Genomic DNA, 16214 nt, shown 5'->3' with positions numbered 1-16214 from the left:
TATTTGGTTTGGCGATCTGCTAACCCTATGAATATATTATGTGAATGGATATATAAAATTTACTGAATGGAATATAACCAACTTTATTTGAAATATGATTTCGCCTTGTACAGATATCTTTATAGACGTAATAATGATAATTATAATAAAAATAATTAAAACGTAAACTTGATTTTGAAATTTCAATCTTAAATGTTAATTCTTTGGCAAAATTATAATTATAAACCACGATGTTAGTACTGTGTTATCTTAAACTGTTTCGTAATTTTTGGAATTATTGTGTAAGTTAACAATATAAATGGCATAATAAATTGTTCTCGATATGTATAATATCTAGCACTAATATCGAAGAAAAATGTATTTTATCTACCTTTGTGTCGAATGTCATAGTTCAGTTAAATACGACATTGACAATAAAAGCCAAAAATTAATTATAAAAATTTCCCATTCACGGTAGTTGTGGAAATTAGTTTATTTTTAGTGAAAGTTTGCATACCTGCAAACAAAGGATTTTTTGCTGTCTTCAGCTTATTTTATTACATCGTACACTTCTTTTTCCTCTATTAAACTGTGTATATACGTTTTGCTCTTTAAAATGGTAAAAGTACAATTCAACTCAACAATATAACAATTATTGTCACTGAAGATCTTGATTTATTGGTAGTACTCACTGCTCCTACTCCATTGTAAAAGATGATTGATATTTAGAAAACTGGAACACTCGGTAGTAAACTGTAGTCATCCAAAATATCCTTAAATCCCAAAAGAGAGGTCAAATGACGAAATTCTCTGAGAAACAACTTTCTAAAGATAGTAACTCTACTTCAAAACTGTGGTTTGAAATTGATGCCATTTCATTTTAAAGAAAAGATCTGCTGAATAGAATCTTCTGCAATTTGTATATTTGTATCCAGCAGAAAAAGAAAAGAAAGCAGAAGAAAAACGAAGACAGTACACTAGAAGCTCCATCAGATAATTCGATAATTTTCATTATTATTTCACATTTAATGAATTACATCTTACGGTAACCCATTTATCAGTTTACTTCTGGTCTCTGAAGACGATAACTTGGTTATCGAAACACGGCTGTGACAGTGGGCTGGCGAATATTAGCGTTTAACACTGAAAAGTGTTAAAGATCCATGTTATGATATTTTATTCATGAGTTAAATTCTCGAAAATCTCTTGGGGCTTTTTTAAGGTTTATGGAAGTTACAACAAACTTCTCTTATTATTATAACTGACTTAACTGGACTATCATGTCGCGTTGCGCAATTATTTAATTTAATCTTCTGTTTTATTTATATTAAACGGTCTACGGAAATGTAATAAAAACACTTTTGTAAAGAGTAGTTGGTCAATTGATGTAAAGCAATCACCAAAATTTTACTTTTGCATTGGACTATAGCGGTTTCATTTATTGTAATCGCGAACTTTTAATCATAAGGTGAAAAAAAATTAAAATATTAAGATATCAGAATGAACAATAATATTTATGTTTAATTATATACTTGATAAGAATATATTGATATTTATACAGGGTGTTCTGGGAGGGAGGAGATGACGTGAACATAATGCTGTAACATAAAAAAAAATTTCACATACAATCCCTCGTTTCTGAGTTGCGGAATCATTATATTTTACAAATTATACATTGGAAAATTATGAATTTCTGGTGGATGATAACGTACGAGACAACTTGTACAATCTAAGTTTTAATTTCGCAGCATTAAAGGACTGTAATTAATTTCAACCGAACAACCATTTACATCGTTTTCCCAATTTGTCTTTTCCTCGTAGTTGTAACTTATATAACGTCTGAAAAAATCTGCGAATGTTTTCCTTTTTTAACTTGTCCAAGCAAATTCAGTTCGGTACTTTAAAACATCTCATAACGCAATAGTCCTCTAGGAAATCGAAGTTTTATCAATATTGTCAATACTTCGAGGAAGGCAAAGTCAAGCTGGAAATTCCTTTCGTAAATCCGATGTGATAACCACCTAAAAAGGGTCACTAGTTCTCAAAATGTTTCCTAACCAATCCTGCAACACAGTTGAAATCATTTTTTTACATTAGAATCCCTTTTTCTTTTTCAGAAAGCCATCATCAACAAATCCTTATGCGCTTTCACTATGTTAACCGATTAAGCAACCTATCCCAATGACGACAAAGTTTTGTCGGAGTTTTATCACCGACCTTAACATCGATTTCGTCGTCTTCCACTCGCATACTATTCCTATCCTCTTCATCATGAATGGTCTAAATCGTTGTTTGACTTATATTTAGAACATCAGGTTCTCCAGAACATTACCATGGTTTTCAATTTCGTCGCAGACTTTCAAAATTTTGTATGAAGCTACTCTATCAATTTCTGGAATATATATAATTTTCAAACTCTGTTGATAATGTTCCAAAAACATATTTTCCAATAATAGTAGAACAGGATCAGTCATACATCTATTTTATAGTTAATAATTAGAAAAAAGAAAACGCAAAAATTATGGAGGATATATGTTTATTGTTAATAGATACAATTTTCTTTCCGCTCTATAAACTTTTTAAAGAAGTTTAATACATTTTGAAGGGTCCAATAATATGTGGCAACGAAGCAATATTATATAATACATCTAATTCTCCCAAATTACACTGGGAGAATCAAACATACCGCTACATATAAGAGGTGAATATCTAGCAAATAAAGTAAATTCAAGTGTCCAAAGTTTTTACCTCAGCACATCGACACAAATTAAGTCTCGTTACTTGTAAAATAGTAGATATATACAGAAATCTCGTCAAATTATAACAGAGTATAATTGCAAATAAATCAACAAAATTTTAAAGATAAGAGGATTATCTTAACTATAGTCACTAAGTTGATCTTCTGAAGAAAGAGTCCTTTCCACTATCTGCAACTGGCGTAACTCCATCAGGGTCGAAAGGTTGGTGGGATACCGTCTCGGTACTGCGATTTTGTTGAACTTGTTATTGAACTGACATCTGGATATGAGAATCAGGGGTGATTTTATCAGAATGGATAGGATAGTGAACTAAATGTGTATCAAATAAGAAAGTGTAGAGAAGTAAGAGCTTGAAAATCTATAGGATCGATAGAGAAGGTCCATGAATAGATAATACCCTCAAAACAGTACACATTTATTCGAATGTACATCTGGTATAACACAAAATCATTTGCGCAATGCGTTTTTACTGGCTTCCCAAATATCTCCCATATGGAGAGAGTAAAAGACAATGAGTCTTCAATTTAACCAAAAGAGATTCTTAAATTTACACTGATTAATGAAAACAACTTTACCAACAATGATGATGGCATTGTTTTAAAACGTCTTTTGGATTTTCGCGTAACGTAGCGATAAAGGAATCTGACTTAAAATCACTAACCAACTCTATATGTACACTTAAGCAAATGTAATCATTAGCGACTTTTGTTTCGTACTTAATTTTGATACATATAGAAAATGCGTTTTCTCTAGTTATCTTCAGTAGTTAAAACATTAGCAGAATTATAATCCATTGAATGAACTTCATATAAAACCTATTCGACAAGCGAGCAATTGTTAGGATATAACTTTAGGTCACTTTTGAGAGCTTATCAGATTGAGGAGTGATCTCTTAAATTGCCCAATGTATTTTTCATCACAATTTATACAAGGAATTCCATAAACTATGTTAGTTAATTTATTGATTGGTGTTGTATATTTGATCTAAGTAATTGTGGATTGAGATAACAAATTTCGTTTGTAATCTACTTTCATATGATACTATTTGAAAATTCCGAGAGTTTAGAGGTAACTGCTTTGATATATGGTTAAAATTAGTTTTAAACAGTAGTCTGCTCTGATGTCAAAGTCCCTGGCAGATGTATTACATAGAAATCATTTCTCAAGTTATAACGGATAGGAGTTTTCATGAAATATTTGTGAAAAGTTTTAAGGTTCGTTTCTTGAAATGATAGATTAGAAATTTTGAGGACTCTGATGGTTTGATTGAGTTAATCTCATTGTTACGAGTGTGATATGATTGGTAATTGAGATATCTTCCAGAACTTATAGGTTTTCTAAACCAGTCAATTAAAATTTTATTGTCTTCGTTTCTAATAAAGTTGGTGTCAAGAAAAGGTAATGACTATTCAACATTCCCTCTTTCTATAGTAAATTGTATATGAAGATCGGAACTATTGAACTAAAATAGTAAATTATCAATCTCGTTATATGGAAAGGTCCAATAATCCGCTAGTATAGGAATGCACACTTTGGTGTTTGATTACTACAGTCCCACAATAATAACTATATATATATATATATATATATATATATATATATATATATATATATATACATATATTTTAGGGCAGTTACTTTCAGAGCAATTCAATTTAAGTTTGTCGTTTACGATGTGTCAATGTAAGTATAAATAAAAACGACCGCTGGTAAGAATTATTTTGTCCTCAAGGTTATTAAACTTCCTACAATTTATAGAATCGACCTTCTTGCAACTTGTGAATTGTTAATATGTCTTCCGTGAATAAAATTAAACCTCAACCTTCTCAATACATTATAAGTACAATGACAGAATTATTTATAAAAAGAAAAGTTCTTAAACAGAAAGTAGGTAAGTTTCTAGCTTTTGTGATATACCTTCAGAGTATCCTATTATTAAAGTTACATTCTTGTTTGTGAGGTTATATATAGCTGAGACTTTAGAAATTATTGTCAAAATATTAATTTGATAGAAAAAATCAAATTACATTACTAGTACGAAGAGATTTTAACATCCAACAGAAAATTATAACAGTAATAAAGCTGATTAAAAAGCCATTGTACAAATAAGTCCCAAGATTAGAATTAAAAAAAATAATCAGCCACTTTGCAGCGAGGGGGTTGCGAGTCAGCGTCGTGTATAAAGGCCGCTTTACATAATGCAATAAAAAGTGCAAGAAATTGCATGCAAGTCTTTGTAAACAGTAAAAGTAAACAAATTCCTAACCTCAAATTTTATCTAATATTTTGTGCGTAGCTTAGCAATGAAAATAACAAGTTTTACTAAAGTCAGTTGATCTGTTAAACCAAAAGTAACTAGAATGCAACTTGCAACGCAATAAAAATGGAACAAAACCGATAATGTCAAGATCTTGCATAAAACAATCAAATGAACTTCATCTGCGCATGCTTTTGATCAAGAAATATGGTGTTTTGCATTGCATTGCACGTTGTGTTGCATCATGTCAAGCGGCCTTAAACTATGTTAAAATTTTTCAATTTTAAAGTAATTCTAAAAATTAAGTGCAACGAACTGACAATCCTCACACCACTAAATATTTAACCAATCGGCCTTATTAAATTAAATACAAATGCTTTAACTGAACAGTTTCTTTAAACTTATCAACCTTGTCGCTTTCAAATCGTATAATTATGTACTGCAGAGCGCATAACAAAAAAAAAAGATAAACATCTGATATCCTACTATCCTTTAGAATTTCCTAGTCTAAAACAACGTGCTGACATCTGTTGATAGCTTTTGTATAATCGATTTAGTTTATGGTTTTCTGTATTACTACGTATTGTTTTAAAAATGTCTACAAACTCAAGACCTCTTTACTTATTTTGTTCAAAAATAGGTTCATGAAAAAGATGTTTCAGCTGATCTGAAAAATATTCTTGTAAATATTCCAAAACATACATTTTATGGAATAATGTATTTTTGATAAGTAAATTTCTAGTCAGGCAAAAGAAGAAATAACAGCAAAGGTTTTGGGGAGTTTCTATACCCCATAATAGTTATATGGGTTAATATTATATAGTGGAATGTAATTTCACTTTTGGCTTGTTCATATAGGTTAATGTGATAAAATATGATAAAATAATTAAAATTAAATATTTTTTAAGTAAGTTAATGATCAGAACACAAAACTTCGAGAAATTGAAATGAATCAGGAAACCGAAGCGAATAATAGTAAATCTCACCAACATAACATTTGGAAAATTTTTGACACCTTAAAACTTAATTTACGAGTATTATTAGTTATCTAAAATATTGTCCTTTTAGAGCTAAAACAGTGGGACTAAACATAAATTACGATTTCTCGATAGAGGGTAACTCCGACAGTTTATTTTAAAGGCTTTTGCCAGAATTTATGATTAAAAAGTATGGTATATTGATTGAAATACTTCTCCTTAATTGAAGATAAAAATACTACTTTGTAAATGGGGGACTTAATTATATCCAATTCAAATTAGGTTGGAAACAAATACATTTTGGGCCGTTATCTATGAACCAACCACTGCTATATAGCTTTTCAAAAGATTTTGACTATTTCAATTTTAATAAAAGGGCCCAGAAGAGAAATCTTTTTTTTTTGGTAGATCGGTCATAATTTGTCTAGAACCTATGGCTTTAAAACGCTCACAAGTGGAATAAAGATAAATCATTTCTACAAACCAACCCTAATTATTGAGTGCGTTTGTAGGACCTGCATAACCAAACTATTTTACTCAGTTTTGAAGGATAAAGATCGATAAAGGTCTAGAGCTACTGATAAGTTTATGGTGGATTAATTCATTAGATATGAGAGAAAGTATTCTCTTCTTCTTCTTCTTCTTACGTTAGGACTAGGTCCTGTATTTTCATCAAGGGTTTGCCAGGAGTAGTTGGGATGCTGAAGACCAGCTTTCATACCACCTTATAGGTGGTCGTCCAGGAGGTCTAGTTGTGTCTGGTTTCTTTTCCTTTGCAATTTTTGCTAACCGTTCATTTGGCATTCTGTCAACATGGTCTCTATTCTCTTCTGCGGCTCCTTGTCCATCTTACTACATCCTGAATATCGCACATGTCCCTTATTTCTTCATTTTTCTTCCGATCGAGTAACGTATGTCCTATTATTGATCTCAGAGTCCGCATTTCTGTTGTTCTTAGGAGCCGTTTAGTGGTTGTGTTCTCTGCTCTAGTTTCTATTGCATATGTCATGACCGGCCTTACGCAAGTTTTATATATTCTAATTTTACATTTTGTGCTCATGTATTTATTTCGCCAAATTAAATCTCTAAGGTATCCTGATATTAATGCTGCCTTCGTTGTTTGTGCTTTTACTTCTTTCTTTAGATTTATATCGATTGTTATGTTTGTCCCTAGATATTTGAAGGACATCACTTGTTCTACACTCTGATCGTAGATCGCTAGTTTACATCTTCTTGGTTCTTTAGATATTGTCAGAGATTTGGTTTTTTTTTGGATATTTGCATGTTGTACGTGATCGCTATTTGTTGGAATTTATATAGGAGCTTCTGTAGGTTATCTTCGTCTTCCGAGATGATTACTACGTCATCATCATAGTATATTATTTTTATCTCTTTGTCTTCCATTCAGTATCCTCTCCCGGCTTGCTTTACTTCGTTGATGATTTCGTCCATTATAATATTGAACAGGATTGGGCTTAGGCTATCACCTTGTCTGATACCAGTGGCCACAGGTATTTTATTGCCTAATTTGTTTGCCGTTCTCACAAAGGTATAATTATCGGTGTTAAGTTTTTCGATAACTCTTATTATATTTGGGTGAACGTTCCTTTTTTAATAGGGTTATAACATCAGATAAGCGTATCCTATCAAACGCTTGCGTGAGATCAATGAAGCACATAAAGGCTGCCTTATTAAACTCTATGGCTTTTTCAGTTATTTGGCGCATTATAAATATAGCATCTGTAGCAGATCTGTTGTTTCTGAAACCTTGCTGTTCTTCACATATCCCGGTAGACATTACTTCTTCTGCTAAGATTTTAGTGAATAGTTTCAGAACCGTACTCATCAGGCTAATGCCTCGATAGTTTTGGGGATCGGTTTATTCTCCCTTTTTGAAAATCGGTATCAGAATACTTTCTTTCCATTCAGATGGTACATTTTTGAACTCTAGTATTTTATTGAAGAGGGATTGTAGTTCATCATACAGTTTGTCGCCTCCATATTTGATCATTTCGTTTGTTATTTCGTCGATGCCTGGGGCTTTTCTGTTCTTTATCTTGGCTATTTTGTATTCCATTGATGTTTTCATCTTCGTAGGGTAATTCCTGTGCTGATACGTTAGCTTGTGTTGAACTAGTTTTTCAATTTGAGCCTTTGTTGATAAAGGTATTTTATTGACTTGTCTGATAGGGATTCTATATTCAATTTGCTTACTTCTTCGATAGGTTTGTTACAAGAACGTTGAATGGTTGTTCGCATTTTTGCCATTACAAGCTGGTGGTTTGTTCCTGCATTTGCAGAAGTTAGAGATCTAGTGTCCTGTATTCTTGTCGGATGGATATTTTTATTTGTAATTACATAATCTATAGTTGTCCTCGTGTATTTTCGAATGTATATTTATGTTGTGGTTTGTGGGTAGAAGGTGTTATTAATTCTTAGTTCATTGTGTATGCATAGCTGTATCATTTTTTAACCACTCTCATTGACTGTTTCTTCGTTAAATCGATTTTTGATACCGGGAATAAGTTCATCGCCAATTCTTGCATTGAAATCCCCTAAGATTATTATTTCGTCATGATCGGGTATACCGTCTAAGACTGTTTGTAATGTTTGATAGAAGTGAGAAAGTATTCTGAACTGCCTAATTATGTATGAATGAGATTGTTTCCATTCACCCCTAATCTTTCCAAATCCATTTCCACCTCATCCGACAATCTGCACCCTGGTCTTCCTCTTCCCCTTCCACCCTTAAGGGGAGTTGTTTTTCTTTATTTTTGAGATTATACAGACATTTCAAGACAAATCATGTAGAGACGAAAATGTGACTACTTGGGAATATAGCCATTGAATACTTTCAGAGACAGTTAGGAATGATTGGAAAACTGAGTAGACTTGGGAGTGCAATTGTACTTAGAAACATGGAATTTGAATCAACATAAATGCGTCCAGTATTTCACGGTTCAATAGTACAGCAAAATAGAAAATAAACATATGAAATGTATATAGAAGATTCAACTTCATCAAGAGAATGAAAAACGATTCACTTCAAATAAATATCACGTGCCAATCTGAATGGAATTCACTGAATGGTAATACTGATTAATTTTGAAAAATTTCCGTATACCTCTCTAATAACAATAAGTAATCAATATCAAAATTCATAGTTGATTTTTGGCTTTTAGAATGAACGGACGTGGCTCGATAAGAGAACTCGGTATCGATTTTTATCACGAGATCAAGATGTGGAAGCGATATCCAAAGCAATGTAAAAGTGAATTTGTAATAAACGTTGGATCCAGAATAAACAGCTGTATTTCAATCTATAACAAGGCAGAAATTACGTTTAAAACTATTATTAAATGAAAGACTTCGAAAATATTAGACAAAATATTGGGCCAGCATACGAGGAACGTACATAAAGAAGTCGAGGAGCTGTAAGGAAAAGTTTTATATATGAAAACTGATAGTAGTGGATAAAACAACAAAGCCACCAACATATCACCAAAAAAACAAAAAGCGGAGTTCGAACTATCGGATAGAGTATGTAGAATGTATGTATAGAAGAAAAAAGGAAAACTTGTAAAGCAAAAACAAGATATTTATCTTCTAAAATACGAGGAGCTGTAAGTAGGAAAAACTGGAGCACCAGTACACGATAAGCTGGTTAAATATCAGAAATTTGAACCGGAAAGGGTTGAATTTTATGATAAGCTTACTGCTAAATAAAAAAGTGAGAAAGTACTGAAAAGTTATGGTGATATGGAAGGAGTAAAAGCAACAGAAATCTGTTACACTTTTTATTATTTGGAAAATACGAACTAAGCTCGAATAAAATCAAAATATTGCAGCATGTGAGCAAATGATGGAACATGGAGACGACCAAAATAAAGGAGAAAAACTCCAAGTCAGATAAATAGGAAACAGACATATATAATAATCAATAAAATTCAAGTGTCCGAAATCAGAAGATAATAAAGGAAATGGTAGGTACCCTTGTATCGGACAACTTGAGAATAATAAAAACAATTTTCAAGGCGAACGTATAAGAGCCGATTCCTCCAAATATTAACATTTGAACTTTACGAGGATGTATTGAAATATAGTTAGCCTAGACCAGTTCCATGCATAAACAAAATATTGCGTTACCATAGCAGCGAACAATAACTTATTGGAAGTGTGAGTGTAAAGTTTGACGTCAAAAAAGTAAACCAGAGTTACGCAATAAATTAAAAGAAAAAAGATGTCCACCGAAATTGTGGAAATCGAAAAATTGGAGTATCGAGCCATCATCAATACCTGTATTTAAAAGGTTTAAGAGGTAAGCAGATTTACGAAGATATGCTTAATATCCTTGGTGATCAATGTCCTTGAAGATAATGACCGATCGGGAAGGCCAGAAAAATTGCTGAAACATGGATTCCCAGGATCCCCAAATGTTTGAATGTTGACCAAAAGAGTGCAAGGGTAGACGCATCGCGTTCGATCTGTGTTCGATTTGAAAACGATGTAGGCTTCTTAAACCAAATTGTTACCATGGATGAGACTTGGATACATTTCTACGATCCAGAAACAAAGCAACAATCGTGGAATGGCGACACTCTGGTTCTCTAAAACTCAAGAAGTTTCGTGTCCAAAAATCTGCTGGAAAAGTTCTTGCTTCAGCTTTTTGGGATTGCCATGGAGTAATCATGATTAATTTTTTGATAATGGTAGAACAATAACTGGAGATTCTTATTCGACATTACTGACCACTCTACGGGAAAAAATTAAAGAGAAAAGACGCGAAAAGCTATCCACAGGTGTTTTGTTTTTGCAGGAAAAATCCCCTACACACAAATCTCATGTTGCCATGCAAAAAATTCGTGATTTAGGGTTTGAATTACTAGAAAAGCTGTGGAGGTCTGGTTTGGATAGCAAGAAGAAACATTTTTTTTGAAAGGTTGCGGGTTCGCTGTAATAAATGTATCCAATTAAGAGGAGCGTATGTTGAGTAATAAAATATTTTGACATTGAAATTTTCTTTTGTTCTATAGTAGGTTAAGATTTTTTCACTATATCCTCGTAAGAAAGGTCACGAAAAATACAATTGTACGAAATAAAAAAATCTGTCGAAAATAAAGGAAGGTAACTACACAAAGTTCAATAGCAAATAAGTGATTGACAGATAGATAAATCGAACAAAGGTGTAAAAATATATAAAGATGATGAGAGCGAGTACAGAACTGTTCATAAAATATTAACATGGAGTTCCTCTTGCAATAATCAAATATGTATCGCTATTATTCACTATATAATATTATAATCGTAACATTAATGCAAAATCTCAAGTAGAAAAAAGTCCAAGGGGATAGAATACTATATAATAATTTACATCATTTCATCGCCAAAATGTTTTTTTTTGAAATTTTCTGCTTAGTAAGTGTTGATTTGAAATTTATCATCTTTATGTGGATTCCGTAATCAACAGATTTGCAGATATTTGGGAAAAAAAATTTAATTAAACCTTTAAACTCCCTCACTAAAATGTATAAATCAAGACTTACTCTTATTTTTAACCTACTATCGCTTATAGAAATTAATGAATATGATACTTTACCACCTTGTATAATCCATAGTAACAATATTAGTACACAGTTTCATATGATCTGTAAGTACTACGAAAATTTATAAGCACCTAATACACCGTTTTCATAGTGAATTCTACAATTGACATATTTTGAAGATGACATGTAAGAAAATTTAGTCTTCCCTTTGTTTATCAAGTAGTACTGTTGGTTAATTTAATTATAATTAATAGATCAAGTGTATCTTTTCTAAAATATTAAGAATAGAGAGAGAACAGGTGGCCTCTGTTATTGGGATCAAGGTTAAGGTTACACGCTGACCTACAAAAAATAGATCACCCATAACCAACCACAATTATTAGAAAAAAAAATTTATTCGAATTTATGAATTAATTTAATTATTGAAAATTTTATGTCTTCAACGATAACAAAGTAAACATGATGAGAAAATTTTCCTGGAAACAGTATTTATAATAATTGTATGGTGTGAATGAGTATAGCGAAGTGTCAATAATTATCATTTAAAACATCGAATTGTTGAAATTCTTTTTCTTCCACAACCTATACTATATAGTCACGCAATATTTGTGCGTCATCCGTTATTTAGTTACACGTGCGTATGAGTGGTACGGTGCTTTTAAGAACTATGTGATGGAAAATTTTATTGCGGCTAACCGGCAATCAATTAAAGAAACAAAATTGTTAAGTAATGAAGACATAACTGTTGAGATTTGAACAATTCTTTGGAATTGAAATGTCATGTTGACAGTTCCTATGTTATGAAAATATAAAATAATATCTTCGGAAAATTACAAGAGATATCACATCAGTGAGTACCACCGCTGGAAAAAATTGGCTTCGAAGTAAATATATCTACAGCAAGGATGGCATCGCAAAATTTATTAAAGAAAAGATAATGGAAGTAAATATTATGTGATATTAACTAAGGGATTAGGAGAAAAAATGTAAAACTGTTTTTCCTAAATTCTCTTAAGGTTTCTGGGTCAATACTTTAACATTTATCCTTCTTTTCTAATCAAATTACCTCAATATTGAATCGTCAACGTTAAAAAAATTTTCAATTATTGTCATTATAACTGATGGACATAGCAACAACTAGGAAGAATTGGGAAGAAGACAAAGAAATAATGGTTTGATGACGACTGTAAACAGGCATTAGAAAGAAGAAATCAAGCAAGACAGAGAATGTTCAAAAACCCAAAAGACGAATTAAAACAGGATTCCGCACAGGAAAGGAAGAAAGCAAAGAATATGTGCAGAGAGAGAAAACGAAAGCATCTGGGGGACAAACTTAATATTACATAAACAAAGACATTAGAAATTTTTATCAAGAGGCAAAAAGAAGTAATACCGGACAGAAATATTATAGAGGCGACTCACTCACGATGAAACAAGAGGGAACAAAGAAGACGAGTTTAAAGAAGAGAAGACAGTGAATGAACCAGTCTCGGTAGAGGAAACTCCAACGAAAATAGAAGTAGAGGAAGTAATAAATAATATGAAGAATGGCAAAAGTGCCGGTAGGAATGAGATTTCAACAGAAATTATAAAATATGGTGGGATATATATTTTGTTCAAAAACATATGGTAACAAGAGGAGAAGCCAAACCAATGGGATAATGCCATTATTTACTCAGTACATAAAAAGGGGGATGTGACAAACTACATGAATTATAGAGGTATGATTCGGCTGGATGTCGTATACAAAGTCCTAGCCAGAATCATAAGAAATAGATTAGGCAAATACTTAACCGAACAAGTAGACGAGTATCAGGGCGGCTAGGCAAGTCAACTAGTGATCAAATTTTCTGAAGACAATCCAGAACATTAGCTATGACCAAGAATTAAACGTGAAGCTCCTCTTTGTAGATTTCAAGCAGGTACATGATTCAATAAGTAGAAAGCATTTGTTTCAGGAGCTAGCAGCCTTCGGAATACCTAAGAAAATATTACATTTGGTAAAAATGACACTAAATAACAGCGAGAATGAAATAGCTGCCAAAGCAAGCTTATCGGAAAAGTATGAACCAAAAAGAGGTGATCTGAATAGCTGCAACCAATTGAAAGTGACGACAGAGCAAAACAAGGATTATAGATTTGATAAAGTCCAGGAGCTCGAATACCTGGGAGTGATAGTGACAAATGAAGGAGGTGAAAGCAGGTAAATCGGCAAAAGACTGGTGAGAGGGAACAAAACGTTTGGAGCCCTAGGAGAACAAGACAGTTATACATCCAGTGGTGCTGTATGGCAGTAGGTGCTGGATCATGAAAAGAAGAAAACAAAATAAACATATGGGAGAGAAAGGTATTAAGGAGGAGTAGAGAGTCAGAACAAAAAGACTCCGTTAGATGGGGCATATACCCAGAATGGGTGAAGACAGTTGGGTGAAAAGAGTTACGGGGAGAAGGAACGAAAATGAACAGAGGATGTTCACTGAAAAAATGGTTGAAAGTATGTAGAGAAGATTTAGAAAAAAAAAAAAGAATAGAGAACTGGCGTGAAGCAGTCATTGACAAAAATAGATGGAGGAAAGCAGTAGAGCGACTCCAAGCATCGGACCTATAAAGCTTGTTGAGTTCTTTGTATATATAGATGGAATCTGAATATTTTCCATACATTAGTTTATCGTCCTTTTTAGTGCAGATTCCAATGCATCAGATCTGTGAGAATAAAAAATTCAATTGACAATATTATCTAAGGGTAACTTTATTTCGGAGAAAACAGATGAAAATGGGGGATTATATGAGTTTTCGAAAAAAATAACAGAATATTTTTGAAAATACAAAGTTAACGACGTAATTCAAGTAATTAGTTTCTAGAAATTTGAACTTTAACCCGAAAAAGAAATCTAAATAAATTTAAAGAGATTTTCGAAACCTTCAAATTGTTTTGAAATAAATATTTGTGGAATTTAGACAAAAATAAAAGAGAAAAAAAGAAAAAGAAACGAATAGTTACAGTTTTAGGAGGTGTTGTGAATATGAATAATAAATTAACATTATTACTAAATTCTACAAAAGCTCTTGTCAAACTGACGCATATAAAAATCTTCAATTTTTGGAAAATTGGAAAAGTTGAGAAATCCAAGCGATACTCATATTAATAAAGAATATGATAGTTAACATCATTCAAATAAATTATTTCAAAAGCATTTGAATTTCCAACGTGCTTTATAGAAGTTAAAAGGTGTAATTTCAAGTTTATATTCATCATTGTAAGTAAATGCAGATTTAAGAAATTATTTTTGTTAATGAATTTTGTTGTTTACATCAACAATATTCTACTCAAATGCGACCAATATCTTTCGTGAATGTAGTGTTAATGCACAAAGAGAGCAGAATGATGATTTTTCAACATGCAATTACATAATAAAATATAAGATTTATTTGACGTGGTTAAAAATAAGTTCTTTTATGCATACACAGAAATGGAAGGTATTATAAAACTCACTTTTCGTTTATTAATTTTTTATGTCTACATAAGATATGATATGAAATCATTTAATAAAAACTTTAAAATGCTCTAACGAAATAATATATTGATATTTTATTACCTTTACTCATTCGATTAATGGCAAAAGAGAAAGGTAATATTATATCAAATGTACCTGCTGTAACTTTCAGTCCTGCTGTCTCCGAGGAACTCATGATTCTGATAATAACTCATCCTTTATATATAAAATGGTAACACTGCCTCAGTATCTTATCAACTCACAAAAATCACCAAATTTAATCAGTTCTACTAACAAAATTCGAATAATTCGTGCTAAAAATATCGCGGGTGCCGTCTAATAAAATTTTTATGAAATTAATTTAAAGAGATTTTTTATTTGTCGCTAAATCTTGAGTTTATCTTATACACATATTTATTTTTATATTTGAATCCAGTCCTGGTAGATGGCGAGAGCGCGACAGTATTATAGAAAATGGTATCAGTTTATAACAAAATTGTATATATGCGTACAGGGTCGACGTTTTTCCCACTCCCGTTTAATTTAATGGGTTGAGATAGGTATTCAAATATTTTTGTTTATTTAATCTCACCTATATTACTGTTTGTACATGTTTTTTTTCCATTGTAATTTCAATTGATATTGTTTTATTGATTTGTTTGTATACAGGGTGGAATAAATTGATCAGTTCAATTATTATGTTAATTAATAAAAATCATTTCCAATCCGTATCTCATAATTTCTAGTGGAAAATTCCATTTTTATTTTCTAAACTAAAATTACACCACCCAATCATGTTCTAATATTGTGTATTATGCCAAACATAAAACATTAAAACATGCAATTAAAAATATTTATTCATCTAATGAAATAGAAATAACGATTTTTCAAAAACATATATGTATTAATCGAGAAGTTTTTTAAAAAAATAATCTGCAAAATATAGCAAAATGTCTTGGTAAAAATTATAATCTATATCAATGCAAACTACGTCACGTGTCAGGCATGCATATTTATACCGTATTAATAGCATTGTGACAGTGTTGCCGCGTATAATGATTCATGCGTAGATTCACTGATTTAACACGTTATCAGCTGTATGTTACTTTATCCTACTGAAAAATGAATTATTTCGGTTATTTCATGTTACATAATTAGTTTACTATAGAATACTTTGAAAATAATGAGGATGATTAGTACTACTT

General features: G+C 31.7%; 1 protein-coding gene across 1 annotated transcript in view; it reads right to left on the bottom strand.

Annotated features, from left to right (window-relative positions):
• LOC130441548 (proton-coupled amino acid transporter-like protein CG1139) overlaps positions 1-15608 on the bottom strand; it is a 41493-nt gene extending 25885 nt beyond the window's left edge. Inside the window, exon 1 of the mRNA XM_056775275.1 lies at positions 15166-15608. Within this exon, the coding sequence (XP_056631253.1) occupies positions 15166-15224 (59 nt within the window). The 5' untranslated portion in view covers positions 15225-15608. The remainder of the gene's footprint in view (positions 1-15165) is intronic.
• Positions 15609-16214: the final 606 nt, after the last annotated feature.

The sequence above is a fragment of the Diorhabda sublineata genome, chromosome 3, assembly GCF_026230105.1.
Source record: "Diorhabda sublineata isolate icDioSubl1.1 chromosome 3, icDioSubl1.1, whole genome shotgun sequence".
Taxonomy (NCBI): domain Eukaryota; kingdom Metazoa; phylum Arthropoda; class Insecta; order Coleoptera; family Chrysomelidae; genus Diorhabda; species Diorhabda sublineata.
This window is presented reverse-complemented; position numbering and strand designations above follow the sequence as displayed.